This window comes from Haliotis rufescens, unplaced genomic scaffold, assembly GCF_023055435.1.
Source record: "Haliotis rufescens isolate VD_foot unplaced genomic scaffold, xgHalRufe1.0.p SCAF_24, whole genome shotgun sequence".
NCBI classification, from domain to species: Eukaryota; Metazoa; Mollusca; class Gastropoda; order Lepetellida; family Haliotidae; genus Haliotis; species Haliotis rufescens.
In genome coordinates this window covers 3,022,474-3,045,792 of record NW_025963935.1, presented here as the reverse complement: position 1 = coordinate 3,045,792, position 23,319 = coordinate 3,022,474, and the positions used below count along the sequence as shown (strand labels likewise).

The 23,319-nt window shown below is 41.7% G+C and overlaps 1 protein-coding gene across 1 annotated transcript in view; it reads left to right on the top strand.

Moving 5' to 3' along the window:
* Positions 1–7,643: 7,643 nt before the first annotated feature.
* Positions 7,644–23,319, top strand: part of LOC124119031 — a 47,688-nt gene continuing 32,012 nt past the window's right edge. Inside the window, exons 1-6 of the mRNA XM_048401989.1 lie at positions 7,644–7,904; positions 16,968–17,115; positions 17,563–17,738; positions 19,922–20,060; positions 20,275–20,441; positions 20,832–20,982. Coding sequence (XP_048257946.1) covers positions 7,850–7,904; positions 16,968–17,115; positions 17,563–17,738; positions 19,922–20,060; positions 20,275–20,441; positions 20,832–20,982 — 836 coding nt within the window. The 5' untranslated portion in view covers positions 7,644–7,849. The remainder of the gene's footprint in view (positions 7,905–16,967; positions 17,116–17,562; positions 17,739–19,921; positions 20,061–20,274; positions 20,442–20,831; positions 20,983–23,319) is intronic.

Genomic DNA, 23,319 nt, shown 5'->3' with positions numbered 1-23,319 from the left:
ACCTGTGTCTGTAGGGGACAGGTTGTTATGAAGTATATAGCACCTGTGTCTGTAGGGGCACAGGATGTTATGAAGTATATAATACCTGTGTCTGTAGGGGTACAGGTTGTTATGAAGTATATAGCACCTGTTTCTGTAGAGGCACATGTTGTTATGAAGTATATAATACCTGTGTCTTTAGGGGCACATGTTGTTATGCAGAATATAATACCTGTGTCTGTAGGGGCACATGTTGTTTTGAAGTTTATAATACCTGTGTCTGTAGGGGCACATGTTGTTATGAAGTATGTAATACCTGTGTCTGTAGGGGTACAGGTTGTTATGAAGTATATAATACCTGTGTTTGTAGGGGTACAGGTTGTTATGAAGTATATAATACCTGTGTCTGTTTGGGCACAGGTTGTTATGAAGTTTATAATACCTGTGTCTTTAGGGTTACATGTTGTTATGAAGTATATAATACCTGTGTCTTTAGGGTTACAGGTTGTTATGAAGTATATAATACCTGTCTCTGTAAGGGTACATGTTGTTATGAAGTATATAATACCTGTGTCTGTATGGGTACTTGTTGTTCTGAAGTATATAATACCTGTGTCTGTAGGGGCACATATTGTTATGAAGTGTATAATACATGTATCAGTAGAGGAACAGGTTGTTATGAAGTATATAATACCAGTGTCTGTAGGGGTACAGCTTGTTCTCAAGTATATTATACCAGTGTTTGTAGGGGTACAGGTTGTTATGAAGTATATAATACATGTGTCTGTAGGGGTACAAGTTGTTATGAAGTATAGAATACCTGTGTCTGTAGGGGACAGGTTGTTATGAAGTATATAGCACCTGTGTCTGTAGGGGCACAGGATGTTATGAAGTATATAATACCTGTGTCTGTAGGGGTACAGGTTGTTATGAAGTATATAATACCTGTGTCTGTAGGGGTACATGTTGTTATGAAGTATATAATACCTGTGTCTGTATGGACACAGGTTGTTATGAAGTATATAATACCTGTGTCTTTAGGGTTACAGGTTGTTATGAAGTATATAATACCTGTCTCTGTAAGGGTACAGGTTGTTATGAGGTATATAATACCCGTGTCTGTAGGGGTACAGATTGTTATGAAGTATATAATACCTGTGTCTGTAGGGGTACAGGTTGTTATGAAGTATATAGTACCTGTGTCTGTAGGGGTACAGGTTGTTGTGAAGTATATAATACCTGTGTCTGTAGGGGTACAGGTTGTTATGAAGTGTATAATACCTGTGTCTGGTTAATATGAACCCTATAGTACCTGTGTCTGTAGGGGCACATGTTTTTATGAAGTGCATAATACTTGTGTCTGTGGGGGCACAAGTTTTTATGAAGTGTATAATACCTGTGTCTGTAGGGGTACGTGTTGTTATGAAGAATATAATACCTGTGTCTGTAGGAGTACGTGTTGTTATGAAATGTATAATACCTGTGTCTGTGGGGGCACATGTTGTTGTGAAGTATATAATATTAGTGTCTGTAGGGTTACGTGTTGTTATGAAGTATATAATACTTGTGTCTGTAGGGGAACAGGTTGTTATGAAGTATATAATACCTGTGTCTGTAGGGGTACAGGTTGTTATGAAGTATATAATACCTGTCTCTGTAAAGGTACAGGTTGTTATGAAGTATATTATACCTGTGCCTGTTGGGGCACATGTTGTTATGAAGTATATAATACCTGTGTCTGTATGGGTACTTGTTGTTCTGAAGTATATAATACCTGTGTCTGTAGGGGCACATTCTGTTATGAAGTATATAATACCTCTGTCTGTAGGGACACAGGTTGTTAAGAAATATATAATACCTGTGTCTGCAAGGGCACATGTTGTTATGAAGTATATAATACCTGTGTCTGTAGGGGTACGTGTTGTTATGAAGTATATAATACCTATGTCTGTAGGGGTACGTGTTGTTATGAAGTATATAATACCTGTGTCTGTAGAGGCACATGTTGTTTTGAAGTATATAATACCAGTGTCTGTAGGGGCACATGTTGTTATGAAGTATATAGTACCTGTGTCTGTAGGGGTACATGTTGTTATGAAGAAGATAATACCTGTGTCTGTAGGGGTACAGGTTGTTATGAAGTGTATAATACCTGTGTCTGGTTAATATGAACCCTATAGTACCTGTGTCTGTAGGGGCACATGTTTTTATGAAGTGTATAATACTTGTGTCTGGTTAATATAAACCCTATAGTACCTTTGTCTGTAGGGGTACAGGTTGTTATGAAGGATATACTTCCTGTGCCTGTATTGGCACTTGTTAATAAAAACCCTACAGTACATGTGTCTGTGAGGGAACAGGCTGTTATGAAATATATAATACCTGTGTCAGTATGGGCACATGTTGTTATAAAGATTGAAAAAGAAACTTAGGTGGGGACGTGGAATTTAGTCATTGAGCATAGAGTATGCAGTACAAAAGATCAGCAGAGTTCATTTCAGTTCATTTCAGGTCAATACCAATAAGCTCAAAACAACAAAATATGACGTCAAATGATTGGTGCATACAAATCTGTACTTTAAAATCCAGATCTGTATCCTGCTTGCTCCTGTTTAATCAGACGTATTAAGCATTGCTATTTACTTTGTAAACGAGGCGTTAAAGCCCTTTCTATATCCAATATAAATCGATTGTACGATTCCGACCATATCATGAGCATGGGTTTATGATTCACCATCAAATAGTGACCTTTCCAGACACTTCTTCTAATAATGCCAGACACTTCTAATAATGTAACTGGCCTGTAATGTGAAGGTATGTTGATCACAGACGTCTAGACAGACGCATTTCATTCCTGACGGTAATATTCCAATACATAAGGATTTGACATACATGTACTAATGCAAGTAAAACCGACCGCCTCCGTGGTCTAGTGGTAGAACGTCTGCCCGACCGAAAGGTCCGGGGTTCGATCCCCGGCCGCGTCAAACCAAAAGATGTTAAAAGATGGTCCTTGTTGTTACCTTGTCTGGCGCTCGGCATAAAGGGGCTAAAATTAGGACTGGTCGGCTCGGAATCAGTATACTGTGTCTGAGTGGGATATTTATGTTAAACTGCTGCATGGTATCTTAGTGTGCTAGCACTATAAATCGGCATCAGTCGAGGCTAGTACAAGGAGACACGCACACTAAATAGCACTAGTAAAGTGTTCAAAATGCCTTTGTTTATTCAGGATTATTATTAATATTTTTGGTTGTTTCCAAGTTGGTGAGCCAGACTCGTGTTACTCGTAATTCATGACCAGTTCAGATCTGATGTCGTCAGTCAAAAGGCCATGATGTGTCCCGGTATAAACTCTTCCCCGTACAAATCCTCCCCCCGGAGATTTTATACCGGTACAGATTCTCCCCCGGAGAATCTGTTCTGAAATAAAATCTCCCCCGGGCGGATATATTTCGCGCCTCCCTCAGTATAAAGTCTCTCCCGTGATTATTCGGGTTGTTGCGATGTTTTTAAGTACTATATTCTTTAAATGGATATCTTTAATGTAAGGAGGGTTACTTTAAAAAATAGATTTATGAAATATGGTCATAATGAATTGATATTTCAGCATATTTTATTTGGTAACTGTACCTTCCATCCTGAAATAAGTATAAGACATATATCATACCAAACAAATTTTAATGTAATGACTTAATGTAACAAATACATGTACGGTTACTGTTGTAACTGAATTCAGAAATCTTATATATATAACCCAGAAAAAATAAAGGAGAGAAAAAAATAAATAAAAAAGTACATAAACAAATGAACATTAAAACCTTGAGGAATATGAAAAGCCAATGTGTAATGCTAATAAAGCACGAAGACACGATAAACTGTACCAACATTACAATGTTCCCCGATATGCATGCTGGGTTACATACAGCTGATCAAAGTAAGAAATATATGACTGATATAAATTCTTTAAACACGGTAATATCGCATATGCTTGGATTATTTTTAAACTTTTTTTCAAATGTGCTCCATTCAAGAAAATTATATAGAATTATGTATTTACTCTCCCCAATGTATTTTGCTCTTTTATGTAAAAGCTTTTTACACCTTACACATTTTAATTACAGATTCCTTTGTTTAATTACAGGCTTATGTAAAAGCCGCCGCCCTTTAGGCTGAGTTTCCATGTGCGCGGTTTGCCACGCGGTTTGGGGCACGTTAAGGGAGATGGTTGAAATGCTATATACAAAAACTATGCTTAAAAGTTCGGCGACTTAGTTTCTATTGTACGCGGTTTGGCGCGGTTTCACCAACTGCAAACCGCTAGGGGCTAGCGGTTGGTAAAACCGCGCAATCGAAACAGTTCATTTATGATGTAGTATTTTCATTGTTGCGGTTTGGAACGCTCGGTTAAAAAAAAAGTCGAACAGTGCTCGATTATCTTGAACCGCGCGGTCAGCCCAGCGGTTCTACCCAAACCAATGGCAATTTTACAGAATAAGGCCTAATTTCCTTTGAAAAAGAAATTGCATAGCGGTTTGACTAATCAGGATTGATTTTTACTCCATAAACTGTCATAAAGCATCAGGGGTCATTTCAACTTGCAAAATGAGTGACATTGTCCTTTATAGAGCGAGGATCGGGCTGTTTTCTCACCCGATCGACTGATATTACAACATTCACATGGTTTAGAACGGTACAATGAATGGTAAAGCATGCAAATTAATACATCACAGGATTTGTAGCCAAACGACGGGAATCTACAAACAGCTGAACACATTCTTACCACATACATTTCCTCATCTAGTATTTAGGTCTATCACAAAATACCACACAGACACTTCATAGCATTGGCATTTAATACACCTAAATTTTTTGAACTGCATGACACGTCTGTATAAATAATCGGGGGGAGAAAATATTCTAGGGTTTGATTGGTAGCTAACCCTTGAGAATCTACAAATAGGAGAACACTTTTGTACCACTTACATTCCCTTAATTGGCATTTAAATTTTAATACCTCTAGTTAGTACCGTTTTAAGTTTAGGATCCAGTGAAATGCCTAAATACTGCCTTTGCTTACAAAAACAAGAAATCCACTGAACCCGAAACTGACTCACTTAAATTTATACATGCCAACAGCTACGCAAGTAAAAGTTGTTCAGAAGCTGAGATTCTCCATAAAAATATACTACAAACACGCCACTAAGCAAAATAAGTTTTAGAAAATTACAGTTGTTGAACTGCATGACAAGTCGATATAAATATATAGTTTGGGGGAGAAAATGTTCCGTGAGTCCTCGTAGAAAAGTCAGTGTCTTGACTGTGTGTTTTCTTTGATGAGAATGCTTCTCACCGACCTTGGCGTGTAGGGGTGTGATGTCCTGGGCAGGAAATGACAGTGTTTTGACTACTCGTCTTTCTTTAATTAACGTGTTGGGCATCCCTAATTAACCTTTACTAATTCATGTTAAACCAACACAGGATGTTTTCTGGAAGTGGACAATCGCGAATGTCATAGGGCTGACACGACACGTGTTAATAATTGTCCTAGAACTTCTAAAGTTACTAAACATTCTTTATATCTAACGACTAGTATTATATCTACCTATATACCACTTTATTGTCTCATATTGCGGTAGTTAAAGAAAACACAGTGTTCAAAGTGAAGCCCTTCTCACTCCACATTCTCAACATCGTCTCTATCAGAAGTGTTTGGCTTGTCCATAGATGTAAACACATTTGATGATACATTTGTGTGTTTAAAGTGGATTTTGACAGTCCAGGCCAAGTCGGACCCAGCATAAGTAATACATACATATATATATATATATATATATATATATATATATATATATATATATATATATATATATATATATATATATATGATTTAAACAGTATTTTGTTTCCATTAATGTTCAGATTTTACATTACATAACGTTACAAAATGGAAAAGGGATTAGCAAACAGGCCAAAAAGGCCTATATTAATGCTTCTCCTTCTCCTATATATCAGAAGTGTCATATATATATATATATATATATATATATTTATAAAACGACCGGGGGAGGAAATATTCTTGGGGGGGGATTTTATTTCGTAGGGTGAGGGAGAGTTTATTTCGAGAGGGGCGGAACTGTACCGGTATAAATTCGCCAAGGGTAGATTTTATTCTGGGGGCGAATATATTTCGTGACACCGGCCCTACATGAAAGTGGATTTCATTTCCGGAGCTTGGAATGATTCAGGGCGAGTTAGGGGTGATATTGTGTCAAGACAGGAATGTTTCAAAAGATAGTATTTGGGTTTTAATGGTATATTTTATAAACGCTTCATTGATTTGTGTGTAGCGAAACGCTATTCAGGCCATATCAGTATAATATGCATCTTCAAATGCAGTTAGGATTACACAAAATAAAATAAATCACTGACCAACCAGATCCATTTTAGTCTCCCCTGAAGCCCAGCAGTAGGCTGTACGTAGGCTTGTAGAATTTTACACACGGTGGGAAAAGTGCCTTTCCTTTGAGACAGTGAGGTTTTCATCAGTGGTGGTGCCCACAGACATTGAATGTAGTGGCAAGTGGCCATGTTTACAGAACGCATGCAACACATCAGGCAAGTTAAGCAACGTTGGTCGCGGAGAATACGTGGATGAGTGGAAGTGTTCGGCAGCTTGAGTCCTTGGCGTTTCTTGGGCTTCAGCTCTTCCCTACATTGAAACACGCGTTACATGTGATGTCTACTTAGGCAAGTGAAATTGTTCGAAATATGCCTCTGTTCGCCAGGTAGCGAATGGGTCATCGGTAGAATAAGATGTAAATGAGACTGTAAACTACCCAGCGTCTCGTGAGGCAGCTTACACTTTTCAGGGAACTGTCTCATGTTCCAAAACTTCAAATAAACACCACGTTTACCAGTCCAAGATGAATCTTGCGATTCAGTGATAGCGGAAACATTTTCAGAAAATGTAAATTCCCGCAGAATTGCACCAAAAACGCGGAATTTGCACTTTTCTTTAATCAATACACTCATATGTATTATATTCAGTTTTTATGTACTTTTCCACACGAATGATGCCCCAATATTTAACATGCTTTTGAAAATATACAAAATATGAATGCTACAAAATTTGAAATCAGTAGTGAGGGAGTGAGTTTGGTTTAACGCCGCTTTTAACAGTACTAGTATTCCAGTTATATCGCGACGTGTCAGCTCAATGTGGGAGGAAAATATTTTCTGTACGAATCGGCGCGTTATCATTTCTTATAAAGGATCTTGGAGAGAGTTGCGTATTTTGTTGCCAGGAGGCTCCTAAAGTGAGCAGTCTATAGTCCAAGGTGTGGTGAGATGTATCATTCATGAATCACTGAAGATCAATGACGACCCTTAGGCGCCCGCGAAAAAGGGTAAGTACGCCCCGCCCCGCCCCGCCCCGCCCAACTGGCAACACCCACCACCTACACAGGTTGCCAAAAAAATGAATCCACCACATTTGGTTGTACAGTACAGTACTTACTTACTTGAGGTGCAGAGAGGACAACACGTGAATGAACATACGCAATGTGTTCTATCATGGTTCAGCATAGAGTGCAAGCAATGTTTGTTAAGTGCACCACATAAACCCTCAGTTAACACTATATGCATCTCTCACAACTCATACATTAAACACCGCAGTTGGTGGTATTAGTGTTTCCATACAGCCTACCTCGAAGTTCCATGACAAAGGACTGGATGGTGTGTTATCTTTCTGAACGAACCTAAATGTATTCATTTGCTGAATACAACTCCCCACATACAGACAAGTCCTGCACTGATTCACCATATGAAAACCTGATTTAAACTTGGCCACATTCATATCACAGCCAACATGGCGAAGGGGATATGTCCTCTATTTGTGTGTCTGGCTGCGCTCCTTGTCAGTGGTATGTTATTTTTTTTAATATATAAGAACAAACTTAGTATTATGCTTTCATTTATCTTTCGTGGTCTAACTCATCGAGTCTGGACCAGACAATCCAATGAGTGATATCATTAGCAACGATTCACGATTTTGGGGTACGATGACAAGCTGTCAACAAAGTCACCTCATCCTTTCGACGCCCGCGTTGTTGCACATCAATGGTGTCAGTATTCCCACTATATATTGTTAATCACACATAAGTGTCGTAGGTATCCCCACCAGATATGCTTAATCACACATCAATGGTGTCAGTATTTTCATCATTTTGTTAATCACACATACGTGTTGTAAGTATTCATATCAAATATGCTTAATCACACATCAGTGGTGTCGGTATTTTCACTATATTTTGTTAATCACACATACGTGTTGTAAGTATTCCCATCATTAGGTTAATCACACAAGAGTGGTGTCAGTATTTACACCAGATATACTTAATCACACATCAATGGTGTCAGTATTTTCACTATATTTTGTTAATCACACATACGTGTTGTAAGTATTCATACCAGATAAGGTTAATCACACAAGAGTGGTGTCAGTATTTACACCAGATATACTTAATCACACATGAGTGGTGTCAGTAGTAAAACTGAGTTAACCAATGAGTTTTGGGATCTCCTGATATGGAGGTTTGAATATTAACTCTTGATTTGAGAGTGACACAACAACGTCCCATTATGTTCTGGTAGACTACATTAACCAGTGTGACTATAGAGGTCCCTACCAGGAAGTTATTTGTGGACGGCAGCATGACCGCATGCAGGATCCATAACAACGAGTACCGCAAACCTTGAAATTAACGCGAGCGTGAATTAAATGCGAAAAATGCGAGTAGTCTTCGTTTGTATTGATTTTTATCTCCAAAATGACTATCAACAATAAGACTGCACACTTTGGAAACACAAACTTGAATATGAACACAAACACGGTTCATTGAGCAGCAGTTGTAACAAGTACATAACAATGTCATTCGAAGAATAGGAACTACACAGCACACTGACAGCTCGATACATACATACATCTCATCGTGGTGTCGGACGTATTACTGTTATCTACCCGGAAGCTCTTTTTTGCTTGTTTGTTGTTTGACGCCACACTCAATAATATTCCAGTTATATGGCGGCGGTCTGTAAATAATCGAGCTGGACCAGACATCATGAGCATCAATCTACGCAATTGCGGGACGATGACATGCATCAACCAAGTCAGCGAACCTGCCCACCTGTTCCCGTTAGTCGCCTTTTACGACAAGCATAGGAGTCTGTTAGGAGTGTGAATAAGCTGACACCTACTCGACCCACGGCAAAGTCCAATTGAATTTAACAGAATAAAAGACCTATTCACGGGCTCCACAGCTATGCACGCTCTGAGGACCACGCCCTGTTTAGGAAAGTGTAACATATTGACTAAACAATCGCCCACAACCACCAGTGAATCTGTATTGCTTTCTATTCAACTTTTCAACTTTCTATTCTATTCTATTCTCTCCTATTCTATTCTACCAGGAAGTTATTTGTTGACTGCTGCTATTCTTGGATAGTGAAATGCATGGGGCTTTCATAAAAGTCAACTTTTGTATGGAAGGCATGCTTTTCTGTAGCAGTTGGGTTTTTGTGACTTGATTCAATACATGTACTAACATATTGAAAACCAAACTTTACCTTTTTGAAAAATACACTACAGTATTGGTGCCACAGGAACTTTTGTCGTTGAGTATATATCCTTGTTGACTACGTTAACTGGTTTAACTGTAGAGGCCCCTACCAGGAAGTTATTTGTTGATTGCTGCTACTTTGTCAACAACAGCAGCATAATAACATGAACAGCCCAAGTAGACACCCAGAACGACGAGTACTCAGTTGATATATACACACTTGTGCAATCATGATGTTCACGTATTCTGTTATCTACCCGTAAGCTCTAAGGTCAATCCGACGGATCCTATAAGCCGTTTCACCACAGCTATGCAACCACTGAGAGCCACTCCCTGTTTAGGAAAGGTGAATATTTACTAAACAATCGGCCGTATCCACCAGTGAATCTATATTGCTTTGTATTCAATATGGCGAAATACAATGCAGCTGACATTGTTCTTCTGGCATGTATTTCTTTCATGGGAGGATCCGATTACCTGCTTTGATATATGTAACCTTTACTAATTAACTATTTGTGATACATGTGTGGTAAACCATTATATGAACTACGATTGCTATGTGGTGGGCTGATATCGACAAGTGATTTGCATGTTTAATTATCTCCCAGTGTTATTTCATATTAGCACTACGTGATCAAACAGCACGGCTGTTGGCAGACTTTTAGACCGCTTTTCTATATAAGTACTAGTCTTCTTGTTATACGTGTCGTATCTAAAACCCGTAACAACATTAAGTGAGTTGGGTTTAACGGCTTTGAACAGTATTCCGGTTACATCACGGCGTGTCAGTTAAATGTAGGAGGAAAGCCCGTAGCGATTCAGCCGTTTACCACTTTGATGAAACTCACGAGCATAGGTATGGCGCTGACAAACCTAGAATCATAATGGGTTCAAACAGGGCCATGCCTAGGTGTTGGCACTCGTGTATGCCTACATGTGTGCTACCATTCGTGTCTACATGCAAACGTGGTGTCAATCGTGTCTCCATGCAAACGTGGTGCCACTCGTGACGTGGTGGTGGTCGTGGAGGTGGAGGTGGAGGTGGAGGATAGTCAAAGCAAGGATGAAAGCGATCTTTCGGGAGAGATGGGTGGGCCCTGAAAAGGGCCGTTTGGAGGAAGAACATGAAAAAAACGGGACAGGGAACCGGAACAGGAACGGTGACAGGAACGGGAAAACGAGAACAGAAACGTCATCCTAGGAAGGCGACCATGCTACTTCATTCGCGTTGCTCTGATTCGCAGGTTCCTGGTAGCTCTGATTCTCTCACTGACGTTGATGATACAACATCACGGAGGTTGATGATACACCACTGATGTTGAAGGCACAACATCACGGACGTTGATGATACACCTCTGACGTTGAAGACACAACATCACTAACGTTGATGATACACGATCAGGGACGTTGATGATACACCACTGACTTTGAAGACAAACCATCAGGGACGTTGATGATACACCACTGACGTTGAAGACACACCATCACGGACGTTGATGATACACCACTGACTTTGATGATACACCACTGACGTTGATGATAAACCACTGACGTTGATGATACACCACCGCTGACGTTGATGATACACCACCGCTGACGTTGATGATACACCACCGCTGACGTTGATGATACACCACTGACGTTGATGATACACCACTGACGTTGAAGACACAACATCACGGACGTTGATGATACACGACTGACGTTGAAGACACAACTTCACGGAAGTTGATGATATCACCAATGACGTTGATAATACACCACCACGGACGTTGCAGATACACCACTAACGTTGATGATACACCACTGACGTTGAAGACGAAACATCACGGAAGTTGATGATACACCATTGACGTTGAAGACACAACATCACTGACGTTGATGATACACCAATGACGTTGAAGACACAACATCACGGAAGTTGATGATACACCACTGACGTTGAAGACACATCATCACGGACGTTGATGATACTCCACTGACGTTGATGATACACCACCACGGACGTTGGTGATACTCCACTGACGTTAATGATACACCACTAACGTTGAAGACGAAACATCACGGACGTTGATGATACACCACTGACGTTGAAGACGAAACATGACGGACGTTGATGATACACCACTGACGTTGATGATTCACCACTGACGTTGATGATACACCACTGACGTTGAAGACGAAACATCACGGACGTTGATGATACACCACTGACGTTGAACACGAAACATCACGGACGTTGATGGTACACCACTGACGTTGATAATACACCACTGACGTTGAACACGAAACATCACGGACGTTAATGAAACTCCACCGACGTTGATGATACACCACTGACGTTGATGATACACCACTGACGTTGAAGACGAAACATGACGGACGTTGATGATACACCACTGACGTTGATAATACACCACTGACGTTGATGATACACCACTGACGTTGAACACGAAACATCACGGACGTTGATAATACACCACTGACGTTGATAATACACCACTGACATTGATGATACACCACTGACGTTGAAGACACATCATCACGGACGTTGATGATACACCACCGCTGACGTTGATGAAACTCCACCGACGTTGATGATACACCACTGACGTTGATGATACACCACTGACGTTGAAGACGAAACATGACAGACTTGGTGATACACCACTGACGTTGATAATACACCACTGACGTTGATGATACACCACTGACGTTGAAGATGAAACATCACGGACGTTGATGATACACCACTGACGTTGATAATACACCACGGACGTTGATGATACACTACTGACGTTGATGATACACCATCACGGACGTTGGTGATACACCACTGACGTTGATGATACACCATTGACGTTGACGACGAAACATCACGGACGTTGATGATACACCACCGCTGACGTTGATGATACACCACTGATGTTGAAGACACAACACCGCTGACGTTGATGACACACCGCTGACTTTGATGATACACCACTGACGTTGATAATACACCACTGACGTTGAAGACACTACATCTCTGACGTTGATGATACACCACTGACGTTGAAGACACATCATCACGGACGTTGATGATACACCACTGACGTTGATGATACACCACTGACGTTGAAGACACAACATCACAGAAGTTGATGATACACCACTGACGTTGAAGACGAAACATCACGGACGTTGATGATACACCACTGATGTTGATGATACACCACTGACGTTGATGATACACCACTGACGTTGAAGACACAACATCACTGACGTTGATGATACACCACTGACGTTGAAGACACATCATCATGGACGTTGATGATACACCACTGACGTTGATGATACACCACTGACGTTGATGATACAGCACTGACGTTGAAGACACAACATCACTGACGTTGAAGACACAACATCACTGACGTTGATGATACACCACTGACGTTGACGACACAACATCACGGAAGTTGATGATACACCACTGACGTTGAAGACTCAACACCACTGACGTTGAAGACACATCATCACGGACGTTGATGATACACCGCTGCCAGCCCTGCACACCCTCTTCCTCCTGCCTCCCTCCTTCCCTCCTCCTCCCTGCCTCCCTTCCTCCTCCCTCCTCCCGCCTTCCTCCTTCCTCCTTCCCGCCTTCCTCCATCCCACCTTCTCGCCTTCCCGCCATCCTGCTTCCCGCCTTCCTCCTTCCCGCCTTCCTGCTCCACGCCTTCCTCCTTCCCGCCTTCCCCGCTTTTCCCCCTTCCCCGCCTTCCTAGCCTTCCAGCCATATTGGAGGTGCACACGCCCCTCCCCCGGAACCGGAAGTGCCGCCATCTTGGACGCTCACATGTCCTTCCCCGGAACCGGAAGTGACGCCATATTGGATGCCTCACGGAACCGGAAGTGCTGCCCTCTTGGATGCGCAGGTCTATTGACCGGAACCAGAAGTAGTTCGTACTACTGCCCCCAACTACTATTAGATATATATGCTTAAAAAAATAAAACCAGGAGATGGTTGATCTACAAGTGGTTTCCTAAACATTATTTTCAAAAACGTGTTGCAATGTCCAAAGCATCACGTTATCACAACGAAATTTGCAACTTTGTTGTTACGTTGTGGAAAGTTACAATGTAACGTAATACTAGCGTTGTCATAGAGAGACACAATTACGTTCTGAAAATTTTAGCATTAAGATATGAAAATTCACACCGAATATATAGAAGGGTAATGCATTACTTCCTTGGTATTCTGACAAATTCAGGTTGATTTTGATCATGCAGTTCTATTCCTTTGTGAATATCAAGAAGCAAACTCTGAAACGTTTCACAGACATTTCAGAAACGTAGTAACCAAACGTTATGTGATGTCCGATGCACAACGTTTTCACAACGTAAATGTGCAACGTTGTTATATTATAACGTTGTGAGAATAAGATCTACCAGGAGCCTGCGAATCAGAGCAACGCGAATGAAGTAGCATAGTCGCCTTCCTAGGATGACGTTTCCGTTCCCGTTTTCCCGTTCCAGTTTCCGTTCTCGTTTTCCCTTCCTGTTTCCGTTCCCGTTTTTTCATGTTCTTCCTCCAAACGGCCCTTTTCAGGGCCCACCCATCTCTCCCGAAAGATCGCTTTCATCCTTGCTTTGACTTCCCTCCACCTCCACGACCACCTCCACGTCACGAGTGACACCACGTTTGCATGGAGACACGTGTGACACCACGTTTGCATGGATACACGTGTGACACCACGTTTTGCATGTAGACACGAATGGTTGCACACATGTAGGCATACACGAGTGCCAACACCCAGGCGTGGATGAGCGAGTTACAACGCCACGTATGTCTATCGATCTATACCTCTATAAACGTCTGTTTGTAGTCCTGAGTGGCACCATGTTTGCATCGAGACACGAGTAAATAACACCCCGCAGGCATACACGAGTGCCAACACCCCGCAGGCATACACGAGTGCCAACACCCCGCAGGCATACACGAGTGCCAACGCCTCGACATGGATGAGCGAGTAACAACACGACGTATGTCTATATGTCCGCTGCTATCCGAATCCGAACCGGACGTGCCAATCTTTGAGGTGCACACGCCCCTCCCCCGGAACCGGAGATGCGCCATCTTGGAGGCACACACGTACTTCCCCCGGAACCGGAAGTGTCGCCTCACGCCTCATGGAACCGGAAGTGCCGCCATCTTGGATGCGCAGGTCACTTGACCATAACCGGAAGTAGTTCGTACCAGACTACTGCCCCAACTTCTAATAGATGTTTATGCTGAAAAAAATAAAACAAGGAGATGGTAGATCTACAAGTGGTTTCCTAAACATCATTTACAAAAACGTTTTGTAATGTCCAAAGCACAACGTTTTCACAACGTAATTTGCAACGTTGTTGTTACCTTGTGGAATAAACGTCATAGAGAGACACAATTACGTTCTGAAAATTTTAGTATTAAGAACATTCAAAAACCGAATATATAGAAAGATAATGCATCACTTCCTTGGTATTCTGACAAACACAGGGTGGCCAAGTCATCTAAGGCGCCGCGATTCGCTGTGCAGAGTTGCGTCCCTTGGGCACGCCAGAAACCTATGATTGTGGGTTCGAATCCCTGTTCGCCTCGATTATGTTTCAAGGTTTGTCAGCGCCATACCCATCCTCGTGGGTTTCACCGAAGTGGTAAACGCCTGAGACCTGCATCAATTTGGGCCTTCCTCCCACATTAAGCTGGCACGCTGTGATATAACTGTAATAGTGTTAAAAGCGGCGTTAAACACAACTCACTCACTCACTCACTCACTCACTTTGCTCTGTCGTTCTTGGTCCATCACCTTCCCTTCATTTGGCTGTCCCTTCTGTCTGTCGTTTTTAGTCCATCACCTTCGCTTCAACTGGCTCTCCCTACTCTCTGTCGTTCTTGGTCCATCACCTTCGCTTCATCTGGCTCTCCCTGTTGTTATTGGTCTATCTCTTTAGGATGATCAGGCTCTCTCTGTCGTTCCTGATCAATCACCTTCGCTTCATCCGGCTCTCCCTTCTTTCTGTCGTTCTTGGTCCATCACCTTCGCTTCATCTGGCTCTCCCTACTCTCTGTTGTCCTTGGTCCATCACCCTCGCTTCATCTGGCTCTCCCTTATTGTCTGTTGTCCTTGATCCATCACCTTCGCTTCATCTGGCTCTCCCTGTCGTTCTTGGTCCATCACCTTCACTTTATCTGGCTCTCCCTTCTTTCTGTCGTTCTTGGTCCATCACCTTCGCTTCATCTGGCTCTCCCTTCTTTCTGTAGTTTTTAGTCCATCACATTCGCTTCATCTGGCTCTCCCTTATTGTCTGTCGTTCTTGATCCATCACCTTCGCTTCATCTGGCTCTCCCTTATTGTCTGTCGTACTTGATCCATCACCTTCGCTTCATCTGGCTCTCCCTGTTGTTATTGGTCTATCACTTTAGGATGATCAGGCTCTCCCTTCTCTCTGTCGTTCCTGATCAATCACCTTCGCTTCATCCGGCTCTCCCTTCTTTCTGTCGTTCTTGGTCCATCACCTTCGCTTCATCTGGCTCTCCCTACTCTCTGTTGTCCTTGGTCCATCACCTTCGCTTCATCTGGCCCTCCCTTCTTTCTGTCGTTCTTGGTCCATCACCTTCGCTTCATCTGGCTCTCCCTTATTGTCTGTTGTCCTTGATCCATCACCTTCGCTTCATCTGGCTCTCCCTGTCGTTCTTGGTCCATCACCTTCACTTTATCTGGCTCTCCCTTCTTTCTGTCGTTTTTGGTCCGTCACCTTGGCTTCATCTGGCTCTCCCTTCTTTCTGTCGTTCTTGGTCCATCACCTTCGCTTCATCTGGCTCTCCCTACTCTCTGTTGTCCTTGGTCCATCACCTTCGCTTCATCTGGCCCTCCCTTCTTTCTGTCGTTCTTGGTCCATCACCTTCCCTTCATTTTGCTCTCCCTACTCTCTGTTGTTTTTGGTCCGTCACCTTGGCTTCATCTGGCTCTGACTTCTGTCTGTCGTTCTTGGTCCATCACCTTCGCTTCATCTGACTCTCCCTCCTCTCTGCCGTACTGAGTCGCTCAAAGTGATCGACCTTGTATGTCCAAACGATAAACAATCTCACTTCGCAAATGGAAAAAGCGCTTGTTCCGTCCCCAAATTACTTTTTAAATAACGTTTAGGTTTTCTTCTGAAACACACCCAGGCGAGAAATAAGTCATTTTCTACCAAAAAAATCAAAATAACAAAACTAGTTTACACTGTCACTTATGACATACACATGGGTAATCAATAACTTGTAGTATTTTAGTATTGATGAAATACTCTTCGCACCTAATTACAGTGCTTATGATTCATGTCTTATATTCATTTTCGTAGCTGTTGGTCAAACTATCCGACTGGTATCGCCGCTGAATAACGGTGTTGGCAGACTTGAGGTGTACCATAACGGTTTATGGGGAACTGTTTGTGATGATGGTTTTGGGCAACAGGACGCTATCGTGGCCTGCAGACAGCTGGGACGATAGTAAGATTTTTACGATCGATATGCAAAGATGTTGTTTTTTGCTTTTGCTGTGTAAAATTGGGTGTGTGCTTAATGTTTGGTTTGTATCTTGTGTTGTGATACTATCAATTTATTTCTACCTCAACAAAGTAAGGTATACATTACTTTTCTTTTCAAATGTTCCATATGAAGTTTTAAAGGAGAGTTTAATTCTTGTCAATACAAGTACCTGTAAATCAAGCATGACATGTGTTGAAAGACAACATCATATATTCCTTTTGGTCAAACCGAATTGGTCATTACTGACAACAGAGCGACAAAATCCTTTCCATATCCAATAGAAATTTCTGCATAAAGTCGATTTCACAATCGACTATATCATGGGCAAGAAAGGGATGGTACTCTCTGTTGTCATATGACTTGGGAATATAAAACACATTCAGCAAAACCTTCCGTTTCCATCGACAGTGAAACAGGAATGACACCGAAGGTCATTTCCTCGTTTGGATTTGGAAGTGGGAAAATCTGGCTTGATGACCTGGGCTGCACTGGTACTGAATCAGACCTGAGTCGTTGTTCACATGCGGGCTGGGGAACCCACAACTGTGGACACAGTGAAGATGTTGGTATCATATGTGATGAAAGTGAGTTGGCATGAATACATTAAAGCTTCAATTGTTCAATGTGTAGTCATTCATAACTAAGGTGCCTAAAATCTGCAATCTTTGTTTAAAAAATTACGATCGAGCTCCTCTCCTGAAAATTGCAAAGAGCGTCATGTGACTCTGCTCAAATGCTGCTTGACAACACCCAAGGCCTCATAAAAGCTTTCGAAACAGTTTATGGTGGACAGGTGGGGGGCGCCTCAATGACAATAATAATGCAATAAGCTATTTGGACTTGTACCATATGTTATGGTATCTTTCCAGGTGAACAATTGACTTGCCCTTGCATGTATTTGTGACAGTTGCCATCAGTGGGGCAGCATACGCTGTGTTTTTATAAATCACTTTCAGATTGTGATGATAAAGGTGATCGACCTGTTATCATCAAAATCTGAAAGTAATTTATCAATACATGCTCATTTTATCGTACATCAGCAGAGATTTCGTGTGGCTAGGTGAAGGTTTTGTTGCTCTTATTGATTCATACAATGACAGGTTCTATCGTTCTTATCTGGTGATGCCATTCTTGATACTACTTAGGTAATGCTATATGCGAGTACATGGTTCAGATGTTGTGTGAAGTTAAACCGAATAATGGTGACACTGTTAAATACTATTTATATCTTGACTTCATCATGAGAAATTGCTAAGTGGGAACGAAGCTTGGCGAGTGGCTTTCCCAGAATAATACCTTTCAAACAAAACTTTACTTGTCTGTCCACTCAAACTTCAATTTGTGGATAAATATGTCAGACGACGATTCCCTACTTACTTCGAGTGGGCAACACATGCCATTATCGTGAGTGAGAGAGTTGGGTTTAACGCCGCTTTTAACAGTATTCCAGTTATATCACGGGGTGCCAGCTTAATGTGGGAGGAAAGCCCGAAGTGTTGCAGGTCTCAGACGTTTACAACTTCGGTGAAACCCATGAGCACGGGTATGGTGCTGACAAACCTAGAAACATAATCGGGGCGAACCGGGATTCGAACCCACAATCATAGGTTTCTGGCGTGTCCAGGGGACGCAACTCTGCAGAGCGAATCGCGGCGCCTTAGACGACTGGGCCACCCGTGGCCCCTATTTCGAATGGAACATGTAGATTGAACATATACTGGCTACTAACTAGTTGGGTTTTTGTTTATTTCATCACATGATTATTTTTGTACAGAAAAGTAAATATCATTTTGGTAGTAATATTGTGTACACACCCTCCATGTAATGATAAGTAGAAATATTAAACCTCAAAAAAGGTTTCTGGCGTGTCCAAGGGACACAACTCTGCACAGCGAATCGCGAAACAGCGAATCGCGAAACAGTGAATCGCGAAACAGCGAATCGCGAAACAGTGAATCGCGAAACAGCGAATCGCGAAACAGTGTATCGCGAAACAGCGAATCGCGCCAGACGACTGGGCCACCCGTGCCCCCTGCCATTAACAACGTTCAGACTGAAAGTAAACATCAGACACATGTACAGTACCTCTTTCAGGGCGTTTTGTTTTGATGGACACTCTGTTGAGGAAAAAAATCATGCGACTTTTTTATTTGGAACTTCCCAATATTATGCAGATTCAAAACTGGTGGTCGTATTAAGTCTAAATATAATTTGGATGAAATCCGGCCTTATTTGTACTAAGATTGCAAACGAATCACAGAGCGCCATGTAGACCTTACTGTGATTTGGAGCAATGTTCTATTCTAAATGGGGTCATGGGTGAATGATGCAGCAATACGCTCTGCAGAGTTGCTTCTCTTTGGGCATGACAGAACCTATGGTCTTGGGTTCGAATCCCTGTTCGCCTGATTAGATTTATAGGTTCATCAGCACCGCACCCGTGCTCATGGGTAATACAAGAGTGGTAAACGTCCAAGTCTTGCATCACTTTGGGGTTTCATCCCATATCTAGCGGACATACTTATATAATTTGAATACTTTGCAAAGCAGCGTTAAACCTCACTCTCCCACTCTATTCTTCACAGACCATCAATACTCAAAGTTGCATTAGGAGTATTTTGAAATATATTATGTGTTAGGATAACATATGAAATAATCGGCCTTGGTTTATCACCAAGTGTTTCTTTTTTTAAGATATGAAAATGTCGACATTTCACTGATAATTATAAACGTTTGTGAGTAAAAGTGAATATTACACTCTGTACAGATGAGGTGACGGTTAAGTTGACACCGGGGTACAAAACAGGACTTCTACAGGTGTACCACTCCGGTAGATGGGGCACGGTGTGTGATGACCTTTTCGGTCAAGTAGAAGCTTCAGTTGTGTGCAGACGTCTGGGATACCAGTAAGTTGTAGTTCAAGAGTTTTAACAGGCACACACATACTCATTCACGCACCCAAAAATATAACATTCGCATCCTTTGCCCTCAAGAAAGCATATTGTTATGGAAAAGGAGCATCAAATATAAATAAATTATTCCTATATTGGTGTTAACATTTATTTCATGCACTGTTTTTTCCTGTAATAGACAAGACTTCTTGTGATTCTTCATTTACAGAGGTGGAAAGGTAATCGATACAAACAGTACCATACCAATGTGGTTGGATAACGTGCAGTGCACGATGCTGAATACAGAACCGAAGGACTGCAAGCACAGACAATGGGGCCAGAATGACTGTAGCAACAATGAAGCTGTTGGTGTCCAATGTTTTTCATTCGCTGAGGGTATGTTGGTAATAATTTTCTCCAGAGGTTTGACATTGCATCTCCAATAGGCTGAACTTAATATGGGGATGATGTAAGCTGTATCAAACAACATAAAGGGAGTTTTCTGTAAACCAGAGTTAATGATGGCCCTTTTTAAACAGACACAATGTCAAAAACAGCAGCAGTTACATGTCTGGAGCTAGACTGGAAATGGACACCGGGCCATGGAGCGTAGTCCCGCTTTAACGTTATCTTGGCATCAAATATAGATACATTATTACAACATACTGTATTTTGTTCAATGTGTCACTTACTTAATATCATTTATTAACATTGTGTGTAGTTCAAAACTGAAATTGTTAAGTCATATATTGTGGAAGTTTGGTTTTTGTATGATGTCTTTGTCAGAATCTACAGCGGCAAGACTTGTATCCACCACCAACACCCCAGGAGAGGGAGTGCTGGAGCTGTACTATAAAGGACAGTGGGGTCGAGTCTGTTCTCCAGGGTTCGGAGTGGAAGAGGCAACAGTAGCTTGCAGAATGTTGGGACACAACACGTAATATGACTAACTTCCACATCACGTATTGTACTTTATCTGGAGAAGACGTGTGTGTAACGTGAAACAATGTATGAAGGATGTTATACGAGGGAAAATCGAACAGTTCGTCTCTTGGAAGACGTAGGCAACAGGCTATATTGGTCCTGAACATGAAATCGAATGTTATCTTGGAAAATATAGGGACCCGTTTAAGTGTCGCGATTTCCATAGAAAGCTTCAGATGTTTCTCATGTAAAAACCTTTTGATCACTATAATTGTCCATACTTTACAATTACAGGCAACAAGCACTTGATTATAATTGCCCACAAAAATGAAGATGATATGGGTTGAATTAATAAAGTAATCGGAATTCAAACTACCAGTTGCGATGTCATAAATTTGTTTTCAGTTGGAATAGTTTCAGTTTAGGAAACAGAATCTCTGGTGTTAAATTTGGGTCTATGTGACTTTCCATATAATTACAATCAGAGTCATCAGAGTCCTTGCTTGTATCCACTGATTCAGCTATATCTACCAGTTGCTGCGGCAGGATGTCTCCGAGTTTCCCATCAACCATCAACCATCATCCATCTAGACCATCTATGGGAGCTGGAATACCAGGATTAGCAATGTGTGTCTCTTCCAAATGTCAACCTAATGTGCTGAGGGAGCGTAGATAATTAACACTGCTACGAGGTCTCCCATACAAAGCATATCAAAAGTCATGAGGTTGATGGGTACATGCCATGTTTTACCCGATCTTGCAACAGTTGACAGGATTTTCAGTGGTTTAACCTCCACATGTCCTCTGAAGGCACTGATAGTATCACAACTGGTGTATACACTCAGTGCCATCAGGGTGGTACAGTCTTGCTGAGAATGGGACAGAGCAAGTTCCTGACATAAATCAACCTTTTCTTGTTACCAGTGCCAATGTCAAAGACATTTGTATATTCTCCAACTTGTGTGCATAATTGAAAAGGATAAATAAAATGTCAGTATCTGGGCTCTTTACTCTGACATACTTGTAGTTCCTGGCATATTCACAAGAAAAGATGGAATCTGTCTCCTCCTGGAAGGACTTGAGGATTGGTATTTCTATATTCCGTGTTCTCAGACCATCATCAGGGGTGAGTTGGTATGCGAGGTTTCACATACGACTGTCAATTGTCTACCTTCGAGTTTGTTGTCACAAGTATCCTGTTTCCAGAGTCGATTCAAAAGAATGATGAGCTTGTTAGGAACTGTTTCCCATCAGTAGGATTATTCATGTTCTCATGTCCTTGACAATGAAGTTTCTCCCACATCACCTCCTTTGTCGCTCGATGGCTTTGACAGAGTTAATAACATAGTTGTCTGTGCTGAACACAACATCGCCGGTTTTCGACATTATATGAAACATTTTCTTGCTAATGTGGTTGAAGTTACTGGGAATGTCCTTCAAGTAGTAAAAACAGGTTATCGCCATCATGGATCACAAGAAATACATGGGCAGGAAGGGCATCCGCATCCTTGAGATCCTTGGTCGGGTGGTGGAAGGCCTTTGACTTGTCTGGTCTTTGCTGGGAAAATGTCTGCAGTCCCGATACTGTAAGGCACAGGAGTGATAAGATATTTCAGAATTTCTTTCAGATCCAGTTATAATTCCTTGACTTTTGGACTTGAAAAACTGGAAAGCAACGTTCGCTTGTTGTTAGTACTGTCCCACTTTGTTTGTGGTGATTGTGACCCTGACTTTCCTGTTTATGTCTCCCAAAATTTGAGATTCAAACGTTTCACTGGCTACTCAAAATATCTTCCTCTTTCAAAATGGATTTCAATGTAAGCATTCTTTGCATATCTTCTCTGATTCCGCTTGTCCCAATGAGAGTGACTGATCTTTACTGTCAACTATGACTGTGTTCAGGAAACTTTTGTCCTGTTTACTAGTTTTTCACTTTTCAGTACCTCAGCAGGCACCAAAACATCATGGTGTTTGGTTTCCCCTATGTTGTCTGACAACATATCAGGCATATTGAGAGTGACGTTAACATACTGTCATCTGGCGTGAGGGGTTCCCACCCAACGTTGATAGGCATCATTGTTGGTCACCACGACTGAAACGCCAGCACCCCTTCCACAAGCATCACCATGATACTTGGCACGTCACATGAACATCTCTTTCATTGTCTTCGACTTCACACCTGTCGCCATGACTGAAAGACCGGGCTTCGCTGATATCACTTTATCAAACCTGTAGCTCCTGAATGAGATGTGTCAATGTTGTCTATGAATGATGATGTGAAGAACCTCGCGTAATTTTGGCCATTAAGGTGAACAAAAAGGTCATACAGGAGAAAATCATTGTACTTCAC